Here is a 26277-nt window from a genome sequence, read left to right as displayed (position 1 = left end):
GCAGAGCATCAGGATGGTTATGAAAGAGGTGTGCTGGGCCAGGGGTGCCAGCATTGCTCGCTGAGTACCCTCCAGGTCCCCACTCTGGCCATTTCACTGGCTTATGGGAGACACTGGGAGAGTTGGGGAAGGAGTTGGGAGGAGTAGTGGGTGGAAGTCATAGAGTCACATACCTGTGGGTGGGAGTGTGCTAGGTAGGCACTATTCCTCCTCCCAGACCCACACTTTGGTTGGGAGTAACTGGGAGTTGGTGCCAGCTTTCAGAAACATTCATGGAAATAGCCCAGTCTCTCCCCCAGGGCCCCACATCTTTCACTGTCAGGCAAGTCTTGATGCCAAATCCCAACCTCTCTTCCACCTTTTGAATCCCATCAGGATTGAACATTCCCCATGACCTGCAGCGGAATGTTTAAAAAAAAGATTTGATCCTGGGGAAATCTTGCATGGAAACTGGATACAGTTTTTAATATCCAGAGATGCTTTCAAATTGACACAACTTTCCATTTTAGAGGCAGACACATATGGGAGGTCTAGGCAAAGATATCTGAGAGTCTCATAATCTGGGATGTTCCAAAGTGACTGATGTCAGAGATGAAGCTCAGACCAAGGCCAGGCATGGACTACAAAGGGATGTTCCATCGGCATCATCCCCAGTGACAGAACCACAGTGGAGGCAGGGACCCTTGGAGCATGGGAACTTATGAACTGGTTTGAAAAATCAAATATTTATTATAAACCTACTGAGGGACCAGCTACTAAAGTTTTGGAGATGAACAGGACCCGGTTAATGTCTTCAAGTTGTAAAAGCCCCACATGGATGCCCATTTATGTCTCTTCTGAAAGACCATCAATTTATGCAGACTGCTAGGAGGAATTCCTAGAGTCTAGTATCAAACTGGCATCACCTCATGTGCATTTCCTAAGGCCACTTCTTAAGCCCCATCAATGCCTCCTTCACACAGCCAGCATGCTTGTCTCCCCTCACACAAAATTCCCAAGAACTCCCCTGGCCATTTGGGCCCCCTCCAGCTGGGACTCCCCTAAACCTGTATGCTTAAGACCTCTTTCCCTCAGGACACCTTTGCTGCTGTGTGACCTAAACTATGCTTGCTGTAGCTTTGGACTCCTTCACACTTCAGATGATATGATGGAGAGTTTTTAATCTTAAGTGAACTGTGTCACTCAAAAGCTTTCCATCCAATGGGCTGATGCTGATGTCAGAGTCGGGAAAGGCCTGGGGTCAGCTGGAGAAACTCCCCATTTAACTGGCAAGGAAGCCCAGGTCCAGAGGAATGAAGGGCTTTGACCAAGGCCACATATTTAATTACTGGGAGAACCAAGACCTTCGTCTCCTGCTTTCTACCTCATTGGCTTTCTTGCTGTGTCTTGTGCCTGAGTGTTGCCCCAGAACTGAGCATAGTAAGTTGGCACCCGGAGTCTGACAGGAGTATCTCTGTCTCCCCATGCCCTGCTCAAGCTTAGACGGAAGACTGTGGGGTGTTTCTTCCCTGGGCCTGTGAACTTCTTTCCTGTTCCATCTCCAAAGGGAGGAGAGGACCCACTCTGGGCTGGAGAAGTACACGAAGTGTTTTAGGAGTGTTATTATTAAATATTCAACAGGAGAAAAAGATAGCCATAAAGAACATTATTGGAACAACTGACAATAAATGTAGACTGTGAATCAATTAGACAACAGTATTGGTTCAATGACAAATTTACTCTTTGATTTTGATTTCAATAGTTGCATTTTAGTTATGTTCTTAGGACAACAGAATAATTAGAAGTCAAGGGCATGATGTCTCCAATTTGGCCTAAAATGGTAGGTACCTATCTCTATCTAAATGAATAAATAAATGAATATATATAGAGAGAGAATGACAAAACAGTGAAACAAAATGTAAACAACTGGTGACTCTAAATAAAGAGCATATAAGAGTTCCTTGTACTATTGTTGCAATGTTTCTGTAAATTTGAAATTATATCAAAATAGGTATAAAAAATTCCCATCAAGAGGCACACAGCAAACACTGAGAGGTCTCAAGGTCCAGGGAGGCAAGCTGGCTGCAGCTCTCCTTCCCCCAGCTTTAGTGGCAGCCTAAAGCCAGTCCTATCAGCCAGTCCTCCTGCCACCCGCAATGAGCCAGGGGACATACAGCCAAGCCACATGTGGACAGCACAGAGTATGTCCTGAGACTGCAGCCAGGCCCGGGTGTAGTGGCCAGAACGTAGGTCAGGGTTGGCACTACAGTTCCACACCTTACTAGCTGTGAGACCCTGGACAGGGCAGTTTAGTTCTCTGAGGCTCTGTTTAGCTCATCCCTAAAATGGGAACAGCTATTTATAGCGCAGTTGAGTGAGACTTGGCTGAAGTGACACAGATCGAGCTCCTGAGGTGATCCCAGTGCACAGGCACTCGGTAGACTCTGATTTTATTCAGCCTGCAGCTGTCCTGAGACAGGTGCCCTCACAATCTTCACTCCAGCATCTGGGTGGCTCCTCCCTGTCTGCCTCCTCCCCATCTGATGTTACCATTTTCTCTCCAGTCGAACCACATAAACCGCATTCCTCTCCTTCATAACCTGACCCTGTTTTCCTCATCCCAAAATCCTCCCAAGCTGCTCCCACCTCCCCCCTGCACTTGTGAGTCGGTGTCTGGCAGGTTAACTTGTACTTCTGTCCGCTTTCTCTCACCCTGTCCTTGCTTGGGTTGGGGTGGATGCCCTTGGCTTTTCCCTCATGCTCCTCAGTGCTCAGCAGGGAGGGAGGTGTGCAGAAGAGGGACCTGGTCACCATCTGTTTGATGAGAAAATCACTCAGCCTCACCTCAGGAAAGATGGATTTCCCTCTTAGACTAGGTACTTCTCAGCCCTTGACACAGATGAACACACACACACACAGCCAGATTGCTCATGGAATCAGAGGTGTCTGGCACTGGGGATGGCAAAGCTAAGAGAAAAAGGCAGGTTGCAGAGGTGTACAGACTGTGTGGTTCCATCTCTGTGAGGCAAAAACGCAACTGATGTACTTGTGCATGTATATAAAAATGCATGGAAAAAAGTCATTGAGGATTTTTGGGGCTTGAGTAGAACTGGTGGTAGATGAAAGAGGACTTTCACGTTATACATAGTATATTTCTATATTGTTTAAAATGCTTAAATAAGAATGTGTGCATATATAATGCATATAATTAATAAACTAAGAATTATCCTCCAAAGGGAGAAAAGAACGGGTGCAGACCTAAAAGACATCTTCGCTTTCCATCTCTGGGCAGCCGCCTTCTCAGGACGCTCCAGAAACAAACCCCAGGGTGTCTCTCAGGCCCCCAGGGTACCGGCTTCTGAAGGACAAGAGGGCAGGGGTGCAAGCAGGTGGAGGGCAGCTGCAGCCAGCCTGGCACTGCTCTCAGTGCTGGGGTGGCAGGTTTGGGGTGACGGGGGTGGGGGGCGGGGCGGTGGGCCAGCAAAGGGGTACAAAGTGGCCATGACTTTGGAGTGTGTGAAGATACACACTGCCATTCTTTCAGGGGCAAGATGTCTGAAATTCCAACATGGGGGCTCTGCACACAGAGTGAGATCCAAGTGGCGTCTACTGGAGTTAATCCAGTTGTGAATGTGTGTTTTCTGCAGAGATGAAGCACTTGCTGCCAGCCTGCTGCTCCCCTACTAACTCGGATGGAGCTTCACTCCCTGCTTCCAGCCTCCCCACCACAAGGTGCCTTGCTCTGCTCTCTGGGCAACGCGATACTCTGAGGATGCTGATGTGAGGGTCCCCGAGGCGGGTCCACACTTAACAGAGGCAGCAGGGGAGACCCCCTTCTGCTTCTCAAGACCCACAGTGTGGGCACCAGGCTTCTCCCTGGAACAGCTGGTTTCCAGCTTGACTGCACATGGGGTGACCTGGAGCTTGAACAAATACTGAGGCCTGGCACCCACCCCTGAGATTCTGATGTAATTGGTCTGGGGGCAGGGGAAGCCTGCGTGGCAGTGGTTTAAAAGCTCCGCAAGTGAATATAACATGCAGCCAGGGGTGCGAGCCGCTGCTCCAGACTCGGACAGTGACAACTTGCATGGTGTTTCCACAGCCTTCTGTTCTCAGGGCAGACAGCCCAACTCCTGCTCTGCTCATCGTCTCAAGCTTGTTTTCCTCCTCCACAGTTTGGCTCTGACCCCATCTCACCTCCTCAAAGGCTCATTGGAGTGGGTGTGCTGGAGCTGAGGGCTGGAGGCCGCCCACCAGATCAACCCCTGCACTGCAGCTTCTGCACCCAGAAGTGGGGGACAGCCATGCCATAGCCCCAGTTCACAGCCCCTGGTGCCCTTCCTAGATTCTCTATCTCTTCTGCTCATGGTTTTCCATACCAAGTATAGCACGGGCCCAAGGAATATTTTTGGAAGATAAAATTATTAACCCATCCTCACTAGGTTTTTCTTGGTATTATGTATGCATTCCCAACAACTTATTAAATGTCCATTCTTGATATTCTCAGGCTATCTACCTTGGTTAAGTGTCAATGAGAAATTAATTCCAATTTCGCTGTCCCAACATACTGAAGGCTGCGTTCCCCCAACAGCCTGGCTGGGGTATGTTTGAGGAACCCAAGTTCATCATTAGGAAGGTAAGAATAAAACAAAGTCACAAACACTGCGTTGTAATGGAAGAAGACTGTAGTCTGAATTAATCAGGCTCAATTACTTTTCTCTATCAGTAGGGGCAATTAGGAGCTTATCTTGTTTTCTGTTTGTTTGTTTTAAAACACAGCATGTGCTGGGGATGTTCAAACGACTCTGCACCCTCTGTTGAAACTGTAGGTTTCAAAGGATAGTTCTGCTGTCAAAATTAGATTAAAAATTATAAGGGCAGCCGGGGTGACACTGTGACTTTTGAGGCCCTTCTGCCTTTATAGCCCCCTCCTCCACCAAAAAAAAGGTACATAGATTTAATTATATATCAAGTATTATATTTGAATTATGTAAATTACTTTATAACTGCATGGGTATAAAGATGAATATATTCATGTTATGAATTAAAACATTGTCTTTGACTTAAAAGTTTACTTTTTTCTTCTAATTTTATAAGCTATTACAGCATTTGGCAGGCCTGTAAAAGCATTGTGGACCCTACGCATGGTGCCTAATGGATGTGTGGGCTCTGGGGAAGCTGAGATCCAAAAAGAGGAAGGTAGCTGTCTATGGTCACGGAGAGTCTCCTTTCTCTCTCGCCTTGTTATACCACACCGCGATTTGCCTTCCATGAGCAAGGCACAGCATGTGTCATTCTGAAAGGTAATCGCTTGAACAGACTCTGTACAATGGAGGAGGGAGGATGAGACCCAGACACGTCTCCGTGACACTGGGAAGGAGGGAGTGGAGGAGCCAGGTGTTGACTCTGGGAGCTGAGGTGAGGAAGAATTCAGGGATGAGGGACTTTTCAGAGGAGTTTGCCAGAAAGGTGTCCCATGGAGAGAGGTGCCAGAGAAGGCACGAAGGAAGGAACTGGTTCTGTTATTGGGCACTTCGGGGTGTGGGCGGACATCAGACTTCCAGGAGCTTGGGCGAGAGTGAGTGACCAGGAAGTGGGGGCTCTGAGGCTGTCCTCAGTCCCTGCCCCTGCCTCTGCCTGGTGAAGCTGGGCGAGTACTCACTCTCAGTTCCTAGCACGGGAGGAAGAGAGCTCTTGGGCCTCCGGGATTTCATCTCTGGGGCCTTGGTGTTCTCACTGGCCGGGGCATCTGGAACGAAACAGGTAACAACCAGCGTTAGTCAGCAGCCGCTGAGGAACTGAGCAGAGGGGGCCTCTCGGTCAAAATCCCACCTCCACCAAACTCCTCCCCCAACTCTGAGGGCCCTTTGTGCCTGCTGGACAGAACAGCGCCTGCGTCCAGGCAACCTCCTTCACCCTCCATGAGAGCACCAAAGAAGGGCCGTCCACTGCCCTGGGCCTGATTAATGCGGTGAAGACAGCACCGTCACCTTGGCAAGATGAGCGCACAGGCTGCCCTGGGAGCTTGGGATGATCCCCCAGGAATGCCATTGCTGGCAGAGTCGGGCACAGTCACCCCTTGCTCACCCTCCCGGCTTTCTCCTCCATCAGGCCTTGTCTCCCTCCTGCTAGACATCCTGGGTCTCCAAAAGGCTGTCTCTCCAATAGGGGGAGGAGGGGACAGGGTCCCTGCTCTTGGGCTCATGGACTAGAGCTGGCACACAGCTTCTGATTTCTCCGACTTTCTTCTGCAGACCAAACTTTGCAGTGACAAACCAAACGGAGGTCTTTGAGCAGGCAGCCAGCACACCTCCCCTCTGAGACAGGGTCTAGGCCCCACTGTGGGGCCTCTGCTAGCCCTCCCCCAACAGGCCCAGTGAAGCTGGGCACAGCTGCCTGCTGGGCGGACCTAAAGATGCTGGGCGGTGCCTGCCCTTGGGCTCTGCTCCACACTCCCTCTGCCAGAGGAAACCCTCCCTCATGGAGAGCAAGCAGGGAAACATCACTTGGCTGGCTGGGCTGGGTGGGAAGGCCCTCACCGGCCCCCAGGACACTGTGGGGAAACCACCCAGGAAATGGGATAAGGAGGAGCTGGTTGAGCAGCTATCACTGGGCCCCAGCACGTTCACTGGCCTTCCTTCCCCCACAAGGAGCGCTCTTTGGGGACGGCACTGAGAGACAGTCTCCCCCTTGGAGCCCTCTCCCTGGGCGTTCTTTTCCTGCTCCTGAGGAGAGGAAGCTCAGTGGGGGCGGGGGTGGGTGGGGGGACTTTCCAGCGGAGGCTTCACCACATTCCTGAGGCTTGGCTGGGGAGGAAGAGCCCTCTCACATCCGCCTCCAGGACTGGTAGTCAGGGCTGATCTTGCCTAGACTGGGCTCCTGGGGCTCTGAGGGGTGGGCACAGGGAGCAGAACTGGGGGCTGGGGACATCCTCCTCCCAGCAAGTGGACTCTGAGCTGCCTCTGGATGCATTTCTCCTTCTGGGAGGCATTTAGGCTCCTCGCCTTCCCCAGAACATGGATCTGCCCACATGAGTCCCTCCGCTCATCACCACCCCACAGGCTTCCTTCCCAGCCTAGTGCCTGCCTCCTCTCTGTTCCAGGCAATCCAGGGAGGAGGCCCTGTGCGGGTGTCGCAGGCTCATGGCAGCTCAGAAGCAGACAGGCCTCCAGGGGCTGTGGCGGCAATCCCCCACCAAAGACAGCGGAAAGCCCTGCATGCACCATTAGGGGCTTTAAGTGGGACTTCTTAGCAGTACATGACAGGGTGTGCGGGGGAGCAGACAGCCAAAGCAACCCTTTCAAGTAGCCCTTGACACCAAAACACTTCCTCGCCTCCACTTCCCACTGCAAGCCGGACTCCTGCCACCTCCCATACGGGCAAAAAAGCCCCAGATGGCACATCAGGGGTCCCTGCTATCTGGAGTGGACACTCTCAAGTTCCTCAGAAGGCTGCCTGCAACCCAGCACGCCAATTCCATGGGGACACAGAGAAGCAGAAAGCCGTAGGGCAGGGATGATTTCATTTTCTTACACTGGACATTTTCCCCAAGGATCACGGTCATTCTCAGCTACAGAAAAATCCTCTGGACATAGTTCTTTGTCAGCCTCGGTGGATCTCAGCCTCAGCTGTATGTTAGAAGCACCTGTGCCAGGGTATCTCACCTCACAGGTCCTGGTTTCATTGGTCTGGGTTGGGGTCTGGGCATGGTATGACCCAGAAGCTCCATGGATGACTGATACTTGGCCAACAGAAAACTCCTCGTCTCTCCTCAAGCACAGGGAGTGCACAGGGAGTGGCTCCAGGACTATTCCAAGAGGCAGAAAAACCTGGCAGTGCTTCCCCTTGATATCTGGGGATGAGGGTGCCATAAACCAGGGGCATGGAGTCAGTCTAAGCTTCCCTTGTCCGGGGCTCTCCCTTCTTCCCTTCCTTGAAGACCAGCATTTCTAACCGTCGCCGATGACAATGTAAAGAAAGGTGTACCCAGTAATTGTTTCGTTTGTTTGGCCCTTTTTTTTGAAATGGAATCTCACTCTGTCGCTCAGGCTGGAGTGCAGTGGCATGATCTCGGCTCACTGCAACCTCTGCCTCCCAGGTTCAAGTGATTCTCGTGCCTCAGCCTCCTGAGTAGCTGGGATTACAGGCGTGCACTAGCACGCCTGGCTAATTTTTCGTATTTTCGGTAGAGATGGGGTTTCGCCATGTTGGCCAGGCTGGTCTTAAACTCCTGGCCTCAGGTGATCTGCCTGCCTCGGCCTCCCAAAGTGCTGGGATTACTGGCGTGAGCAACCGCACCTGGCCCTTCTTAAGGAACAGGAGTACAGGGCAGAGTATGTATGCAGTTCTGCACTCCTTGGCTTCAGCACTCATTCTCCTGGTGAGTCTTGCAGCATAGAGGAGGGAGAAGGATCGGGTTGGCTTTTTTAACTGATGAGTAAGCTGAGGCACAAGAAAGCAAAGGATAAGAGGCCCAGTTTTCCTGGGTTCCTGAAAGAAGGGCAGCAGGGACTGAGACTCCTTCTGTCCTCATGCGGTTGTGTTGGGCTTTACTTCCAAGCATCACCACAGTAGAGACCAAGAGAGAACAGCTCTAGCTTTGGCTTTGTCATCAGTAATCTTGGGAACTTGGAGAAATAATTTAAACTGTCCCATGTCTCTGTTTCCACATCTGTACAAGGGAATCACTTTTTTTCTCTACCTCATGGTGTTCCAAAGCCCAAAGGAGAGAACACATGCAACAGTGTTTTGGAAAGCAGGAAATGATCGTTTATCAGCCGGGTGTGGTGGCTCACGCCTGTAGTCCCAAGACTTTGGGAGGCCAAGGCAGGCGAATCACTTGGACCCAGAAGTTCAAGACCAGCCTGGGCAACATGATGAAACCCCATCTCTATAAAAATTACAAAAATTAGCCGGGCACTGTGGCATGTGCTTGTAGTCCTTAGCTGCTTGGGAGGCTGAGGTAGGAGGATCACCTGAGCCCACAGAGCTTGAGGCTGCAGTGATCATGCCACTGTACTCCAGCATGGATAACAGAGTGAGACCCTGTCTCCAAAAAATGAAAAAAAAAAAAAAAAGAAAATGATCACTTACCTATGAATTAATTCCCCTTGATAGCCACATTCCCTTACCTACTTCTGAGTCAGCTTTAAAATTTTCCACCTTCGGAAAGCCCTCCCTGCCCTGCCCCATCTGCCGCTGCCTCCGTCCTCGGCTCTAGGGTGCTGGGGTTTCACTGGACGTGTCAGTACACTACCCTGTAATGTGCTTTGAGTCTTATTTTCAGAAGTTCCTGCAGCACTTTATCTTTCCATCTGGCCATGAGGAAAGGGGCTCAAGTCCCCCTTTCAAACGAGGCACACCCCAGACTCGGAGCCCAGGAGGTGACCGCACTCCACCTAAAGTGTCAGCATGGTGGGGCTGTGCATGCACCACAGGGCCCTGCCAGGGATGCAGAGCCAGCAGACCTCCATGCCAACTGCAGCAAGGAGTGGGTTGGAAGGGCCATGTGCCTAATCAAAACCAGCTTTGTGCTCACATGACTGCCCGGGGGATAAAAATAATAGTAATATAAGTTTAAGAGCAGCTTATATTTTCTATTTTAATCATTTTGTGATGAAATTAAACTCCATTGCTAGATCTAGGCCCCTAAGGCTGAAGTCCTTAGCTTGTGTCTCCAAAGAAGTGTGGGGAAGGAAGATGGAGGTGTGGGGAAGTGGGGGGCCTCTACATGGAGGGGAAAACGTGTCCTTCTATGGATAATGCCTCACCCCTTCCACTCCTGGGCTCTGGACTCAAGCTGTCTGGGCAGCATTTTTTTTTTTTTTTTTTTGTCTCCCTCAAGAGGTTGGTTCCCTGAACTTTGACCCCATGCAGGGGGCGTGAGGTCTTGGGAAGCTTCTTGGAGGGGTCCAGCTTCTAGGGGCCCCCAGTGGGGCAGGGCAGAGGGGCTGGGCTTCAGCTTCTCCCTGGGTTGGCTCATCCCTCCTTGCTGGCCTCTCTCTCTGACTGAGTGCAAGCAGTGTGCTAGCATATTAAGGAGGAGAGATCAGGATGCTCGCGCTTCTTTCTGGCTCTGCTGCTTAGGAGCTGTGAGTCCCTGGGCAAGTTCCTGAACTTTTCTGAGTCTGAGCTTCCTCACAAGGAAAACGGAAATAACATCACCTCAAGAGAAGAGTGAGGGAGGTGTGACCAAGTCAGAAGGTGATGGCTGACATTTACTGGGTACTGACTCCATGTATGCACGGTGCTAAGTGCTTTGTGTTGATCTATACCATCAGATCAGGTTGAACTATACCATTCACCAGTATTGAAGTGTTTTTGACCTACAAAAACAGCAATTATATTTAGTTCCACATAATACCTGTTAGTTGTCTGTGATGATTTAAAGAATAAATCTGGGCCAGGCGCAGTAGCTCATGCCTGTAATCCCAGCACTTCGGGAGGCTGAGGTGGGTGGATCACCTGAGGTCAGGAGTTCGAGATCAGCCTGGCCAACATGATGAAACCCCTTCTCTACTAAAAATACAAAAATTAGCAGGGCGTGGTGGCGGGTGCCTGTAATCTCAGCTACTTGGGAGGCTGAGGCAGCAGAATGGCTTGAATCCAGGAGACAGAGGTTGCAGTGAGCCGAGATTGCACTACTACACTCCAGTCTGGGCAAAAAGAGCAAAACTCTGTCTCAAAAAAAAAAAAAAAAAAAAGAATAAATGTGGGGGTGGGAGCAGACTTAGTAATATGGCAGGGCCAAGGTCAACAAAGGAGGGGTGGGTCAAAATCAGCTAAGCAATAATCAGAAGTGCCCAGGGGCCAAGGTAACAGTGGACCACAGTGGTTAGGAAACGAGGCTTGGATTTAACTTCCCACTCTGCTACTTAGGGTGACCTTGAACAGGTGACTCAGTCTCTGTATGCCTAGGATGAGGCTGTTGTTACTATCATTCCCCTGAAGCCCTCCTGCAAGGTCACCAATGACCTCAATGTTGCCAAACCCAATAGCCAATGCTCAGGCTCATCTTTATTTGGCAGCAGCACCTGACATGTTTTTCTTTCTTTTCTTTCTTTTCTTTCTTTCCTTCCTTCCCTTCCTTCCCTTCCTTCCTTCCTTCCTTTTGTTCAGACAGGGTCTCCCTCTGTCCCCCAGGCTGGAGTGCAGTGGTTCCATGTTGGCTCACTGTAGCCTCAACCTCCCATGCTCAAGCTTCCTCCTGGCTCAGCCTCCTGAGTAGCTGGGACTACAGGCATGCCCCACAGCAGACAGCCAACTTTTGTATTTTTTGTAGAGACAGGGTTTCACCATGTAGCCCAGGCTGGTATTGAACTCCTGGCTCAAGCAATTCACCTGCCTCTCAAAATGTTGGTATTACAGGCGTGAGCCACCACACCCGGCCTGGAACATTAATCTTGATCATTCCTTCCTTTTTGAAGTTCTTATCATTTGGTTTCTAGGACACTCCCATCTCCTGGGTTTCTTCCCATATCACTGGAGTACTTCCTTCTTAGTCTTCTTCGCAGGCCCCTGTCCTGCCCCTGCCTCTCTCTCTCTCCCTCTTCTTATCTTCACCTCTGTACTCTCCAGGGACCTCATTCAACCCCAGGGCAGTGAATGGCCTCTGTGTGTGGATGGCTCCCCATAGCCTGCCTCCAACCCTGACCTCCCCCTCAACTTCAGGTTCATCTAAACACCTGCCTATGTGACAGGACTGCTTGAGAGGTCAAATGGGCATCTTAAACTTCACATGCACTAAACTCTTGATCGTGCCCCCCACCCCACCATTGATCTTCACTCCCCCCATGAAAACTAAGAGTCATCTTTGACTTCTCTCTCTCTCTCTCTCCATACCCAGCTCATCAGCAGCTCCTATCAGCTCTATAGCCAAAGAGGTTATGAATCTGATCACTTCCCGCCCCTGTTGTGGCAACCCCCGATTGTGCTCCCTGCTTTCCCTCTGACTCATCCTGGGTCTGGTCATCACATGGACATGAGTGATCCTTCATAAATGTCCAGTGTTGGCCCATCACACTTAGAATAAAATCTCATTTTTTTTGGTCATAGCCAACACTGCCTGGATCTGGTCCACAGTCCTCCTCAACCTCACTTCCTACCATCCTGCCCCTTGCTCATGGCTCCACCACCCTGGCCTCCTGCCTCATCCTGAAATGCCTCAAGCACAGTGTCCTCAGCTCAGGGCTATGCTCTCGTTGTCACCTTGTCCCTCTTCCTTCCCTGGCTTCCTTCAGTCTCTGTTCAAATGTTCCTTCCTCAGAGGGGCCTCAGCGACCACCCCGTCCAAAAATGGTACTCCCTTCCCCATTACCTTGCTTTGCTTTCTCCATAGCTGGTGACATTACCTGAGGATATGACACAGCTGTTCACCTGCATTACTGCCTCTCTCCCACTAGAAAAGTCCCAAGAGCTGGAACTTCTCCGACTTCATTTACTGTGTTAAAACCAGCTCCTACGGCAGTGCCTGGCAAAGAGTGGGCACTCAGATACTTGTTGAATGACTGAGTGAGGGCATGAGTACCCACTGGAGTGTCCCTCCCTATCACAATCATGCATGACCCTCTGTAGTCACAAAGCCCTGGTCTCACTGGTACCAAAAGCTGGGTGCCCTAGCCAGGGTGGCTGGGGACAGGAGGCCTGAGTTGAGAACGACTGGATGAGCCAGTGAGGGGCTAAGGTGCCTTTTGACTCCTCTCATGGGATTCTGGCCTAGGAAGGACTTAGTTTCCTCACTGCTCATCTGGGTTGGAACGAGAGTAAAGGGGTTTCTGAGTCCCATGTGCAGAAGGACCTCCCCGCAGGGAGGGCTGTTACTCAGGAAGGTCTGGATCACTCTGGGAGCGGGCCCCGTCGTGGTAATTCACTGCAGGGAGGCTGCACCAGGCTGTGGAAAGGGGCAGGTTTCTGAGCCAGACACTGAGTCCTGCCAGGATATTTCATGTTGTAATTCACCGTGCAGGGTGGAGCCCCAACACTGGATCTACGCCTGCTGTCTGTGGGGCCCGGAAGGCAGCTGACCCTTGGTAAGCCTTGGTTTGCTCACTGAGAGAGACACCCTGCTCAGCTGTTGCACAGACTAAAAATGCAAAGTGCACAACAGTCTCTGGCCAGGGCAGGCATTGAAGGTCAGCTTGTTCTCCTCCCGGACGAGTTTTCGGGCAAGTCCACATTTACTCTAGGTTCTAGCTCCCTTCTATGTGGCACAAGTTAACCCTTGTCTTCTGCTGAGTTCAGAAGGAAGGGTGATATGACCATAATCAAGAAAGTACATAAACACCCTTTCTCTTAGGAAAAAGACCCAAACACATGATTAAAATAGCCAGCTGTGCTGTGTTATAAAGGTGACATCCCTTATCTTTAAGATATGAGGCAATCAGTAGTGTGGGTAATGCGGACTGGCCAATGAGCCCCATTTGCCTCATTTTTATGAGATTTTGAAAGATATGTTGGCCTCAGATGTATGGTCTCGATGGTGTTTGGCACAGGATGAGTGAGTGATAGTGACTTTCAGGGGCCAGGCCAGCCCTGCTGAGTGGCTGAGGAAGCCAGTCTGAAGTCAGCACCAGCTGTAGTCCCATCGCCTAGTGGAGATGGACCTCATTGCCCCATAAGAGGGATGAAGGCCTAGTTCTGTGCAGAGGTCGGGTGGGCAGTTGCAGCTGGAGACATGCTGGAAGAGCCCACACAATGGCTGGGCTTGAAAATTCAGTCACTGTTGCTCCTAAGGGCAAGTAGTTCTTCAATGTATTCTGATTCATGACTCCTTTTAAGAATTCGACTAAAAACTACGGACCCCTTTCTTCAGAAAGATGCTCCAACCCACATAACGCAACATTTTGCCTGTAATTTCAGGGGATGCACAAACCCATTGGGATCCCCAAGTCAAGTATGATTGATGCCTTGGGGAACAGGGAGAGCTGAGGGGATGAGGGGACAAAATGAGGGCAGGAGACCTAGCCTAGCCAGTGGGGTGGAGCACCAGACGATAGAAAGGCGACAGGGGAGCCGTCAAGGCGACCACAGTCCTTTACCACTTTCCTAGAGAGGCTCTTGATGAAAAAATAAAGCTAAATGTGGGCGAATGCCCACCCAGCACACAGGACGCTAATATATCTGCAAGTATAGCAACAAGGAAAGAAGAGCAGGGGGAAGAGGCTGGCCTTATCCTTTCTGTCAACAAAACCAAACCCAATGGACTGAGAGTCGGTCCTCTTATCTCAGCTGGGCTCCCTCCTATCACTTTTCTAGCTCTTCTTCCAAGACCTAGCTCCCAATTTGCAGCTGGAGGCCAAACTCTGCGTTTGAAGGAATTAGGGATAAATAATGATGGTCATCAAGATTCGCGGAGCGGACAAGGGAATCTGCCAGCAGACTCTGGGCAAACAAAGCCCTTTAAGTTGCAGAATGAATTTCCCAAACCTTAAAAAAAAAAAAAAAAAAAAAGAATTCCCAAGTGTATTCAGTAGGGGAAAAGGAAATTTCATCTTGAAAACAGATCTGGAAAAGGTGCTGACATTTTACAGATAAGGAGAATGAATTGCTCTCCTGCCTTCAGGTAGCCATGCAAATAGGACCTAAAGAGGTTCCAAAAGCCGATAACCTCCTTCACTAGCTCAGGAACTTCCTTCACTAGCTGAGTCCCAACTGAGCAGAGGGGTATTAGAAGTGGGCTTTCAAGGATCAAGTTCCCAGAAACGCTATACTTTACTAATGCAGCACCTGTACAGAAAGAAGCAGGACTGTGATCTGAGTGGGTGACAGCCTGGGTGAGGACAGACTCCCACACAGGAGTCATCAGCCATAGCATCCCCTGTGCAGAACTTCAAAACATGTGTCCCACGCCCCCTCTGAATTGACCATAAACTTGGACCCATTGAGTCTGCTTCCTTAGACTCAGAGCCCCTCTAGCACATACACGCACAATCTCCAAGGAGAAGTACACAGTATTAGATGAGTTCAGCTTACCTTTCGGCTATTAACAATTAATTCGTGCTGCCATTGTGTTTTTACAAAAAAGACATTCTTTTCCACCTCTCTCCTATTCATCATGTTCCATAGAGCTCAGCTTTGTGATCAGGAAACCGACTGTAAAGTCCAGAATGAGGACACGGGCTCTACATGGTGTGGAATGGCAGTGAGACACACTAGGACTTCAGAACTCAACTGATCACACCCAGGAGGGAGAAGAACAAGCAAGCTGGGCTTCAAGATGCCTTATTTGGACACTAGCTTTTGATGTGTCTCTGATGGTTATTAATCAGACATTTCAAGGGCAAGAAACTATTTCCCCAAGACTACTTTTTGAGACATTTCCAGGTAAGTGCCAAATACAAAGAAATGATACTGGGTTGTGAGTCTTGGGATGGGGTTCTGGTCCTGGCTCGGCCCTAAATGTGCCAGGAAACACCCTCCCCCTCCATTGCATTTCCTTGACTAAATCATCACGAGGTTCGTCCTACTTCTCAGGCTCCAATTCCACACTCCTCAGGAAGGAGAGAAAAAAGAGTCACGAATGCACTTCTGGCATTTCCCTAGGACAAAGCCCAGTTCCTTGCAGCTTGGCACTGCCTCTTCCTAACACAGAAACTCCACTAAGACCTGGCAGGCCTGCTGTCTCCCCGACGTGTCCTCCCACCTCCCTCTGCAGTATTATTATTATTATTATTACTGTTTGGTTTTGGCAGAGGCTGCCTGTCCTCTCCATCCAGAGACTTAGTCCCAACTCACCTCCTCTATGAAGTCTCCCACATGGGCCCCGCTCTGCTTCCTCCTCCTCACGGCTGACCCTGCTGGGTCCGTCCTGCCAGCTCGGACACTTGTTTGTTGTGTGGCTTTTGTAAAATACTCTGTAGTCATTTTCCTGTGGGTGTGTCTTTTCTACTGCCCAGTGCCCCAGCTTCCCAGCTCAGAAGGTTCTGGGTGTGGGGGTCAGGACGGGGAGGGGGACAGGATGGCCAAGGGAGGGGTGAAGAAAGAGGCCATGTAGGTGATCAAGTAGAGCTGCCACTTTCCTTCCTGTCTCTTTTTCTCTTGGCAAAAGATAGGTTGACATCCAAAATGAATGCCTTTGGGCAGGGAGGGTAGTGTTGGGGGCAGTTCTGTCTCACAGGCAAGGCATGGTAGGGAAGGGAGGGGCTGAGAAATGGAACCCCTGTGTATGGGTAGTGGTGATGGGTGGGCATGACCTACCATCCACGGTGACTTGGCAGGAGCACTCAGCCTGGCCAGCATCATTCTTGGCTACACACTTGTACAAGCCTCTGTCCTCAGGCAGTGCCTTCTCGATGGAGACGGAGCAGAGTGAGCCTGGGGAGGAAGAATTGTTGAGTGAACCAGGTGTGGTCATAGTACCTGCCCTGGCATCTGGAGCACAGCAGGTGAGTGTTAGTCACACGGGCAGCCTCTGGGAGCCCAGAAGCCAGAGGCCTTGTGGGAACCAATCCCCTACTCCTCACCAAAGCCAGGGCACTTTCTGCTTATAACCCATGTCCAAAATAACTGATCCCTAAATCCGTTCCTTCCTGATACCTCCTCCCCTACTCCAAAGAATCCTCTTGTGGGGACATAATGAAAGCTGCAAAAGAAGGTAAAGAAATAGCCTCTGCCTTTGGAGACCATCCAATACAATAGAAGGAGAGGTACACAGGCCCTGCCCCCTGGTCGTCACCAAGAGAGAAAAGGAGTCCGACACAGGGTTACAGACCTGTTAGGAACAGTGACAGGTGAGGGGGTCCCACTCTGTTTACAGTAGTGATGCTGTGACTGCATTCTGGAAAAGGGAGCTTTGAGCAAAGAAGTGGGTGGAGGAGGCGAGGAGCACTTGTCCAGGAGGGGCACTGGCCTGTGGGAAGATTTGTTGGGAGGTGGTGACTACAGCCAGGGCCCCAGGAGCTGACTTTTTAGGAAGGGTGTCTGAGCTGGAGAACCACGGCCAATGAAGGGCACTGGGCCTGCAGAGGGGCCCTCTGGGGCTGCCTCCCTTCAGAGTTGGGTCTTCTGGTTGCCCCAGAGAGAAGTGGGGATGGCCTTCCTTCTCCATGGACTCTCCCCTGGGCCTGCCTTCACTCCCAGCACCATCTTCTGGCCTGGTTTGGGGAAGGAGGTGTCAGCTAGGCACACACAGGAATCTGGGGTCTGGTCCTGGCCCCTGCCAGCTCTCTCATCCAGGGCTGGTTACTTCTCCTCTGTGAGAACCTTGAGGAGGTTCCCCAGGGTGTGGAAAGAGGCTTGCTGGGCCAGGCGGAAGGGCGGCAGTTCCCAGTTCTTGCTTTCAGATGCACAAGCAAGTGAATAGCAGGGCATCCTGCTCAAAGCTGCCCCTGTTGTCAGGGCAGCAGACATCACACAAGAGGACAGAGCCAGGGCCACGTACACTCTGCCACCTGGAGCTGCCATCTCATGTCCCACAAGCTGCTGGCATTGGGAAGGAAGAGCTGGGTGCATTCTGGGTGGATACCAACTACTGTCCCTGCCCCCCATTACACAAATGCACAGACTTGACCAGCAAATACAAGGAGATTAGAAAGAGGAAAGATGACATCAGTTCTGCTCAGAAAACCTCACTAAGGCTGGTGGAGGAAGTAAGGGTGTAATATTGCCCTTTACTCCTTGCCACCTGGGTAATGTTTTAACAGAGAAACCTTCATCCTATAAACCACCTGTGGCAAGAGGGCTGATCTGCACCCTACTCCCAACCTCTTATACCCTTATATAGACCCCAACCCCTGGGAAGGCTTCACTCTGTTTTCTTCCCTTTGTGGTTAGGAGACAGAATTTGTAGAAACTGTAATGGAGAGGATTTAGGCTGGAATTTTAGGAAGTCTGTCATAAGAGTAAGAATTGTGAGGCACAGGAGTGGGGAATGAGGATAACTATGTCCTGGAGAGAGAACTTTCCATTCATCTGGGTGGGCAGGAGGATGCCAAGATGACCTCTAGCCCCAACTAGAGGGGCTCAGAGGCTTAGCAGAGACCAATCCCGTCTGGAAATTTTCCCTCAAGTCAGGGTGGGGCTAAGGCTTTGGGAACAGATATACCACCCCCAACGCACATCCTGTTCAAATCCTTGATTTTCTTTCAGTTTCAGTCCCTCAGCTGCCTTGAGCCCTAAGTCAAAATGATACAAGCTGCAAAGACAGTACACAGAGAGTAGGGGGCATGTGGACCTGGCCCCCGCCTCCTCTCCCAGGTCAAGGCATGGGGCAGGCAGCTTTTCCAACCTGCCCAGAGCCTGGACCCCTGGCCATGTGCATGGGCTTGGGGAGGCCCCCCTGGTAGGCTTGCAGGCTTGGCTACCCCAGATGAAGAATCTGGTATTTCCTGTGGGACAGTTCATTCTTGACCTCCAGAAGAAAAGCTGTTTCCCAGAGGTTTTTTTTGAGAAGCCTCAGCCTGGTGGGGAATTTTGAGAGGGAGATGAGGGGGATGGGAAAGGTCAGCACCACTGCAGAGCTCTGCCTGGGAGAGCCCCTCAGGGCTGTCGTGGAGTAAGTGCTCCTGGGTCTGAAGCTCTCCTAGCTCTCTCCTTTTCTGAGTTGAGGGCAGAGGGGAGGAAGGGGATGTGGATGGAGGGAGGTAGCTTCCTGGAGGTTCTGCTATAGGACTGCCTCCATCAGCCTACCCAGCCCACCCGGCAAGCCCAGATGGTACCACTCATCTCCAGGTCACCCCTGCAGGCATGGTGTCCTCCTTGTTCCCCCAGTCACCCAGGCCTAGGTGGACCTCTTCTGTGCTCCCAACTCTGAGCTCATCCATGTCAAAGCACGGCTCACAAGGCCATTGCCGACTCACATGCCTGTCTCCCACACCAGCTCTCGGAGGGGAGTGACCCTGTCTGTCACCAGTGTTTTTCCTGAGCCTGGAATGCAGTCACAGTAAAACATATTTGTCATTCTGAGAAGGATAAAGGCGTGTTTCTGTAGCAGGTGATCTAGTAGGATCTATGTAAGAAAAGATCACAAACAGTCAAATATAACTTACTACTGAAAAAGATAATATATGGTTTCTGAAAAAAGAAAATTCAGAGTTCTTCAAGTGGGTTATGCACACAACAAAGGGGGCTAGAATAATGCCTTGCTCATAGTAGATGCTGCATAAACCAATTTTTCGTAGGATGAACTTACATGGGTTTTTAAAAAGCCTTTGCAAAATTCTACCCTGAAGGCAATTACAAATGAATTACCTATTCACAACAGCAACTAAAATGAATCCTCATTGTTAGACTGGGACAAGTGTTTCGCCAGGAGGAGGAGCCTGGCCCGGAGACAGGAAACAAAGCATAAAGATAAAGCCCTTCTCAGGCCACCACAGAGCTCCCCTCAGCTCAGGGGACCATCGGCCTCCCACCCCTCAGCACAGGCATGTCCCGGAAGGGCTGGGGAAAGACTTGGGGGCAGAGGGCAGGCCCAGCTGGTGGTAGCTGTGAACCCCATCAGCCCTACAGTTCTAGGGGTGCAGGAAGAGGAAGGATACCTCCACATGTCTGTGTCCTGCCACAAATCAACTAGGGGTCAACTCCAGCCCAGGCCGTCAGATCTCTTCTGCTCTTCTCAGCATGAAAGGGGGTGAAGTAAATGGGGTGATGTAATCTTGTTTGGGGGGGTCTGTGGGCTATGAACCCTATCTAAGCTACAGACATCAGAGAAGTCCCCTGAAACCTAAAAACAGCATGTCCACTAGCAGTCAGTGTAAGCAGATACACAGGTTGATGGGGGGGGACAGTGCAAGAGTCTCTTGTGGCCAAAGGTGGGTGACAACAGGAAGCATCCTGGAGGAAGTGAATCTTGTTTGTAGCAGAGCTGACAGGATGGGGATCAGTGCAGCGCAGCAAAAAGGGCTCCAAGTCAGGAAGCCAGGGGCAGGACAGGTGCTGAGCTGAGCGTGAAGGACGCAGGACGGGAGGCCAGTGGAGCCATTCCTTCATCTTCCCCTATAAATCTCCTCCAACCACCAGCTTCCTTATTCCCACTGACACCACCACTGAGACCCCAGCCACTCAGACACCCACACTTAGTGGTCTTCCATTCCTTTATCTTCTTCACCTACCCCCACCCCCATTCTGCCCTTCCAAGCCAGGCAACAGGTGCCATTACTTCTATCCTTGCTTCTTGAACTGGTCACTCCCTGTCTGTAGTTGTGGCTACTATGCTAGTCTAGGCTTCACCGTCTTCCTTCCGACCACTTCAGTAGGCTCTATACTTGCCTTTTGGGCACAGAGTCCACCAAAACCCCTAAACTGAGCTTCATGTACAGTGCTCCTCATTCCAAAATCTCGCATGACTCCCTACTGCCTTTAGACTGGAATTCCTTGGCAGGATATAGGATGAAACTGGGGCCATGTCGTCCTCTCCAGCCCAGAACAAGCTGTTAGCAGGATGCCTCTGCTGCTGTGGGCCACCCTCCCCCCTCACCCCGAAGCCCATCCCCTCTGGCCTGCCTTCAGGGCTTAGATCAAAGTCCAGCACTCAGCTCCCTCTCTTCCCACTTCCAGCAGCTCCTCCCGACACACTCAAAGCACTTGTCAGCACTTGGCTCTAACAATTTTATCACTATGAGTGTGTCTTCTCTTTCCAGATCTATTGAGAGAAGACCCACTCCACCTCTCAGAATGCCCTACTCCCTGCGGAGGGACCTGCTCAAGTGGTGACCTATAGACAAGGCTTTAAGATAAGCTTTCTCCTTAACAAAACACCGGGCTCTTGAAGTCTTGGTGAGTGAAGGGACAGAGGGTGGGGGTGATTTTTTGAGACAATGCACTCTCCTGTATTGAAGCAAGACAGGCCCACTTCAAGGTCTGCTTCCACCACTGCAGGGAAAATACTAGAAACCTGGCAAGGCTGGGGGCACCATCTGTGTTTCAAACTTCGGACAACTGTTAACAAAACCGAGGAGTAAATAGTCATTAGTGTTTTCTGTTGATAGGCAAATTCTCAGCTGCCACCAGTATCCTGACAAAATAATAGGAATTAACTAAGAGGTCATATAGCATAGTGGTCTAGGCACGGGAACTCAGCCACCTGAGTTCAAATCCCAGGTCTGTTACCCCCAGCACCTTGCATTGGGCAAGGTACATAACTTCCCTGTTAGGTGGACAGTACAGTCATAGTTGGGAGGATTCAATGAGTGAAAAGTGTAAAAGGCCTAAGATAGTGTCTAGCACGTAGTGTTCAACAGATGTCAGCTATTCTTTAAACACAATTTAAAAATATTTAGAAGATGTCTTGCAGTTTGATTTGGGGCTCTCTCTGGAATCCCTTCCCACCTCTCCTGGTCTCTCTCCTCTCCGTGTGCAGCCCTCCTTGGATCATTTCTTCTGCTGCTGCTCTGGATCTGAATTGTTCCCTCTGGGATGGTTTCCATGGGAAGGGAAGCTGGAGTGGCTAGGATCTCTAGGGTCTTTACCACTCAGGGACCAGCAGGGAAAACATACTGCAGGCACTCAGGGTGCAAGAAAACAGTGGCTAATGGCTCAGAAGGGTTTCTGAGACCAGGCCTGGGGTCTGCCTTACAACACTTAGTTAAGTGAATTGTTTGTAAGTTGCTGTTGATGGCTCTGGGTTTAAACCCCATGCAAGCCCGAGAGCAGCTGTCCCCAGCTGACTTAACCTCAGTTTCCCTGAGTCTGGAGCAGCCACAAACCTCCCAACGCCAAGCCTGCTGAGACCCTGAAGCCCATGGGCAACGCCAAGCCTGATGAGAACTTGAAATTCGCTAGCAAAGAAGAACTCAAGAAATATGTTAAGAATGATGTGAACTGCAAGAGAGCCCATACAGGGACCACAGATAATGAAAAAAGATCAGACAGCCAGGCGACAGCCCCAACCTTGTCCTGAGGATGGTGGATGACACCCTGTATCCTGCCCAGAGAGATCACCATAGGGCGACCTGGGAAATGCTCCCAGTCAGGGTTTCCAATCAGTTTTACCAAGGACTTTCCAAGTGGGAGAGCCCCACAAGGGCAGCAGGAGAGGCTGTGGTGTCCACTCCTCTGGACGTGTCACCCCAGCCCAATAATCCCCCATGCCTCAGGGGAGGGGGGCTGAGCCAGCAGAGGTGGGGGATGGAGGAGATGACTTCTGGAGGACCCTGCCAATCTGAGGACATCCACATGGAAAAGTTACTGCGTCAACACATTAGCAGAAAATAACACACTTTTCTCTCTGCCAGCCAGTGTTCTCTTCACTCCTTCAGCACTGAGATTCAGCATGCTCAACTGCTCCACGTGTGCTGTTCCAGATATAGAGGGAAGACAGACCCTTACTGGGGGCTGAGAGGGATTCTGTGATCTTCGAATGCTCCATTCTGCTTGTGAGGGGAAGGCAGGCAGCATCAGAAGGTGAGGGAGGGTATGGGGAGGGTGCTGCCAGGGGACAAGGAGGGGAGCAGCCCATGGGGAGAGCACTCTGACATCTCAGCTGACTCAGATTTGACAGGACCTGTCCACTCCGGCCTCTTCTGTGGCTGCCCTCTGCCCCTCAAGGGTGAAATGTCACTTCCCAGGAGCTTCTTTGTAAGCTTTCTCCTTAACAAAACACCGGGCTCTGGCCAGAGCCACCAGCATCAGCTCAGGCAGGACTCTGTTCCGTGCTGGCAACCTATCCCTACGCTGGCTGCCAGAATGGGGTGTGGAGGTCAGCTGGCCTTGGAGCTCCCACCTAGACTTGGGATTTACAAAAGCACTTCAAACCAAATTGAGGGTCCAGAGAAAATACTCCTGTGTCACCCCCATCTCTTCTCCAAGTATAAACTGGCCCCTCTGAAAACTCCAGACCCCAAAAGTCCACACAGATGGAAGGCTTTGGGGCCCCCCTCCTCTCCCCACCACCCAAGAATGTGAAATACCAGCAAACAAAAGTCTCATCCAAATTAGGAAGCGAGCAGCTCTGTCTGACCGTGAGTGTGTGCTGTAGGGGCTGTTTTGGGATTTTGGCTTTCCTGACAGATCCTTTCAAACCCATAATGCTATCAAGACTTAAGTTATTCTTGACCCCAACTCAGAGCTCCGTGCCACCTGGTCACTGCACACCCTTCCCCAAACCTAAGACGCTGCTCTAAATAGCTCTTTACTCAGAGCTTCTTGCTGGCTCCAGCCTCCGTGTCCCCCACCTCCAAGCCTGTGAACAGAGCCCTGTCCATGCTGGAGCTGGGAATCAACTCAGGCTCAGGTCTCCTCTGGGGAGCCACAGGTGGCGGTGCCATGAGAGGGCTCTGCCAGATGGGTGCCGAGATGTGGGCATGTGCCACAAGGACCAGCATCCCAGCCCTTAGCCCCAGCCTTGGTGCACGTACCCAAGGTCCCTGAGCGGGGACCTATCCTTGAGTCAGCAGGAAACAGGGGTGCGGCCCTCCTACCCAGGCTATGGGCCGCTGACAGGGGTCAGCAAGACCAAGGCTCCATGAGCTAGCAGTGGCCCTGGTACAGAGGCCCCTTCTTCCCCAACCCCCACGCTCATTTACCTTCCTGGGAGAGGACGATGAACTTGGTGGTCTTGAGGGTCTTTCCATTCAGTGTCCAGGTGACGGTGGCTGGGGGGTCAGAAGACACCTGGCACTGGAGCAGCAGCTTCTCGCCCTCTGCCACACGAACATCTTGCAGCTTCTCCTTGAAGACTGGGGCTGTCCCCTGGCTCTCTGATCTTTTTTCATTATCTGTGGTCCCTGCATGGCCTCTCTTGCAATTCACATCATTCTTAACATCTTTCTTGAGTTCTTCTTTGCTAGCAGATTTCAGGGTCTCAGCAGGCTTGGTGTTGCCCATGGGCTTCAGGGTCTCAGCAGGCTTGGCGTTGCCCATGGGCTTCAGGGTCTCAGCAGGCTTGGCGTTGCCCATGGGTTTCAAGGGCCCTGAAGGCTGTGCATTGCTCAGGGGCTTGGAACTTTCCACGGCCTTGGCATTCAGGGTCTCAGCACTGCTGCTACCATTCTCCGCTGGTAATTTCTTCTTGCCACCAAGCACTGAGCGAAAATCCGGGGTGGCAGGTTTCGGTGGTGGCACCTTCTCAGGCACAGGGGTCTTGGGAGTCCCCTTCTTGGCCAGGACAGAGCGGAAATCGACCTGCTGGGGGCTGTGCACCTTCCTCTCTTCCTCGGACACAGTCTTTGGCTTCACTTGCCGCTGCAGGTTGGCACGGAAATCCATCTGCTCGGCTGGGATCTCCTTCAGGTCGTCTTCCGATAGGGTCTTGGTACTCACCTTCTTCCCCAGGAGGTCTCGGAAGTCCAGCTGCTCCACCTCCTGCTGGCGGATCGCCTCCTCGGTGTGCTGCCTCGTCTCCACGCGCCTCTTCAGCACCCCTCGCACGTCCTCGCCGTCTTCCTCCTCTGGCCAACCCTGCCCTCTTGCTGGCCAGCCAGGCCTCAGGGTCCCATAGCGGTCACTACCACCACCATCAGCACCAACTCCTCCACCACAGAGGCCCTCACAGCTGGCAGGCTCCCTCCCCCTGCAACCAGTGAAGGAAGAAAGGAAAGTAGCAGGAGGAAAAGGGGCTGGGTAAGAAAGAAACGTCAGGGGAGAGCAAATCCCTGAGGGTGGGAGGGTAGAGGGGAGCGGGAGGGGAGGGGGAAGGCCGGCCAGGCTGTGTTTATAGATGGGAACATTGGTGAGAGGCGCTCGCTTGCTTAGTTGGTTTATTACATCGGTAATGACTTCAGTAGCCTTATAAGGGTGTGTGAAAAAAAAAAAAAAAAATCCCTCCCTCCTTCCCCTGCTCTCCCTCCCTCATTCGCCTTCCAGGCTCTCCCTTCTGGCTTTGGCAGCCTCAACTGCAGGACACAAACAATCTAGGGCTGCTGGGCGGGGGCTGCTGGGGCCTGGAGGATGGTGGGGATGGGGGCATGGCCTGGTGAGGCAGCTCTTGGGGGCACTCACCGTGGAAGGGCTCCGGCAGGGCTGTTCTGTAGCATCAGTGACACCTGGCAACTGCATTCACCAACCCGGTTCCTGAGGAATTCCAAAGATCAATAAAGATCAAGAGGCCCTCTGGGCAAAGGGCCTGTTCAGTGTGGACTTGATCACAGGCTGCTGGCCACCAGGGAAGATGGAAGTCAACGGCTTGGCTGTGACATTCACCCCAGCCTTAGATTTAGGGCAGGACCCTCTCACTCTGTGGTCACCCTTTATTTTCTCAGCTCTTATTTAAAAAGAAGAAGAAAAACAGAATCTCTGGACAACAGCTAAGGCAGGCATCCAGAAGTAGGAATACTTTTCTGTAAGTATATAATGTAATCATTCAATCAATCAGTCACTCAACCAATAAAAGGGGAAGGAGAAAGGCTAACCCTGCTGGGGACTGTGATAGAGCAGCTGGGTCTAGACAGATAGGCCCTGGTGGTGGGCCTGCCCAGTGACCTTGACTCTGACTCCATGATCCCTTAACACAGAGGTAGTTCCTTTCCCTCTCCTTCCCAGGAATGGAAGCACCTCTACCCCCACTCACTGATAATGCTCTCAGATCAGAACTTTTTGTGTTAAAAACCCAACAAGTGTTTTCCTACATGAGTGGCCCTTTCTCTTCTTCCTTCAGGTGGGGAGGGCTCAGGTTTTTTCGTGTCCATAAACCTACTCAGTCTCCTGCTGGTGCACAGAGGCTCAGGCCCTCTGCTCAGGGGAGGGGCTGTACCCTGCCTGGCTGCAGTGCAGTGCATTTGCAGCAGATTGTCCCTCTAACCCCATAAGGCTGCCACCTGCTGGCATTTCTGAGCTTTGACCGGCCAAGAAGGTTCTGCTCAGGCTAGGGGAAGTGGTGAGGGCAGGTCTGTGAGCCAGAGAAGACTAGTGATGGTTATAACAACTGCATTTCATACAGCACCCTCTAGCTTTCATGACACCCACACACAGTTCTTTCTTGATACCCACAGCATGCCAGAGAGGTATAGAGTACTGCCATGCCCAATTTAAAGATAAGGAAAGGGGGCTCTGGGGTGGGACCCTCAGGGTCTCTGACAACAGTGCTCCCACTCATGCCCCTGGATGTGGCCGTCTCACTAGCACTCAGACCCAATAGCAGATGTGCCAAGCTCTGTGACAGATTCTTTACATGAGCCATCTCATTTAATCTCAGAACAGCTCTGTGAGATTAGAGTCAGCACTGTTTTTATAAGGTAAGAAAAATGAGGCTTATAAAGGGAAAGTAGTCCAGGCACACTGGTTCATGCCTGTAATCCCAGCACTTTGGGAGGCTGAAGTGGGAGGATTGCTTGACCTGGCAAGTTTGACACCAGCTTCGGCAACATAGCAAGACCTCATTTCCATTAAAAAATAATAATACTAAAGGTCAAGGTTAAGTTATTTGCC

At 51.3% G+C, this 26277-nt stretch overlaps 1 protein-coding gene across 7 annotated transcripts in view; it reads right to left on the bottom strand.

The window, feature by feature from the left end:
• The window catches only part of MYLK (myosin light chain kinase), a 220829-nt gene that overhangs the window by 62648 nt on the left and 131904 nt on the right, over positions 1 to 26277 (bottom strand). For 5 of the 7 annotated variants that reach the window (XM_050781565.1, XM_050781570.1, XM_050781566.1 and 2 more), the window contains exons 15-18: positions 24853 to 24924; positions 23439 to 24424; positions 16174 to 16290; positions 5642 to 5728 (exon numbers count right to left, since the gene is read on the bottom strand). In XM_050781565.1, coding sequence (XP_050637522.1) covers positions 5642 to 5728; positions 16174 to 16290; positions 23439 to 24424; positions 24853 to 24924 — 1262 coding nt within the window. Of the gene's footprint in view, positions 1 to 5641; positions 5729 to 6066; positions 6153 to 15711; positions 15880 to 16173; positions 16291 to 23438; positions 24425 to 24852; positions 24925 to 26277 lie in introns of those variants that run through there. The other 2 variants (XM_050781572.1, XM_050781571.1) reach the window with 2 other exon arrangements.

The sequence above is a fragment of the Macaca thibetana genome, chromosome 2 (genome assembly GCF_024542745.1).
Source record: "Macaca thibetana thibetana isolate TM-01 chromosome 2, ASM2454274v1, whole genome shotgun sequence".
Taxonomy (NCBI): domain Eukaryota; kingdom Metazoa; phylum Chordata; class Mammalia; order Primates; family Cercopithecidae; genus Macaca; species Macaca thibetana.
This window is presented reverse-complemented; position numbering and strand designations above follow the sequence as displayed.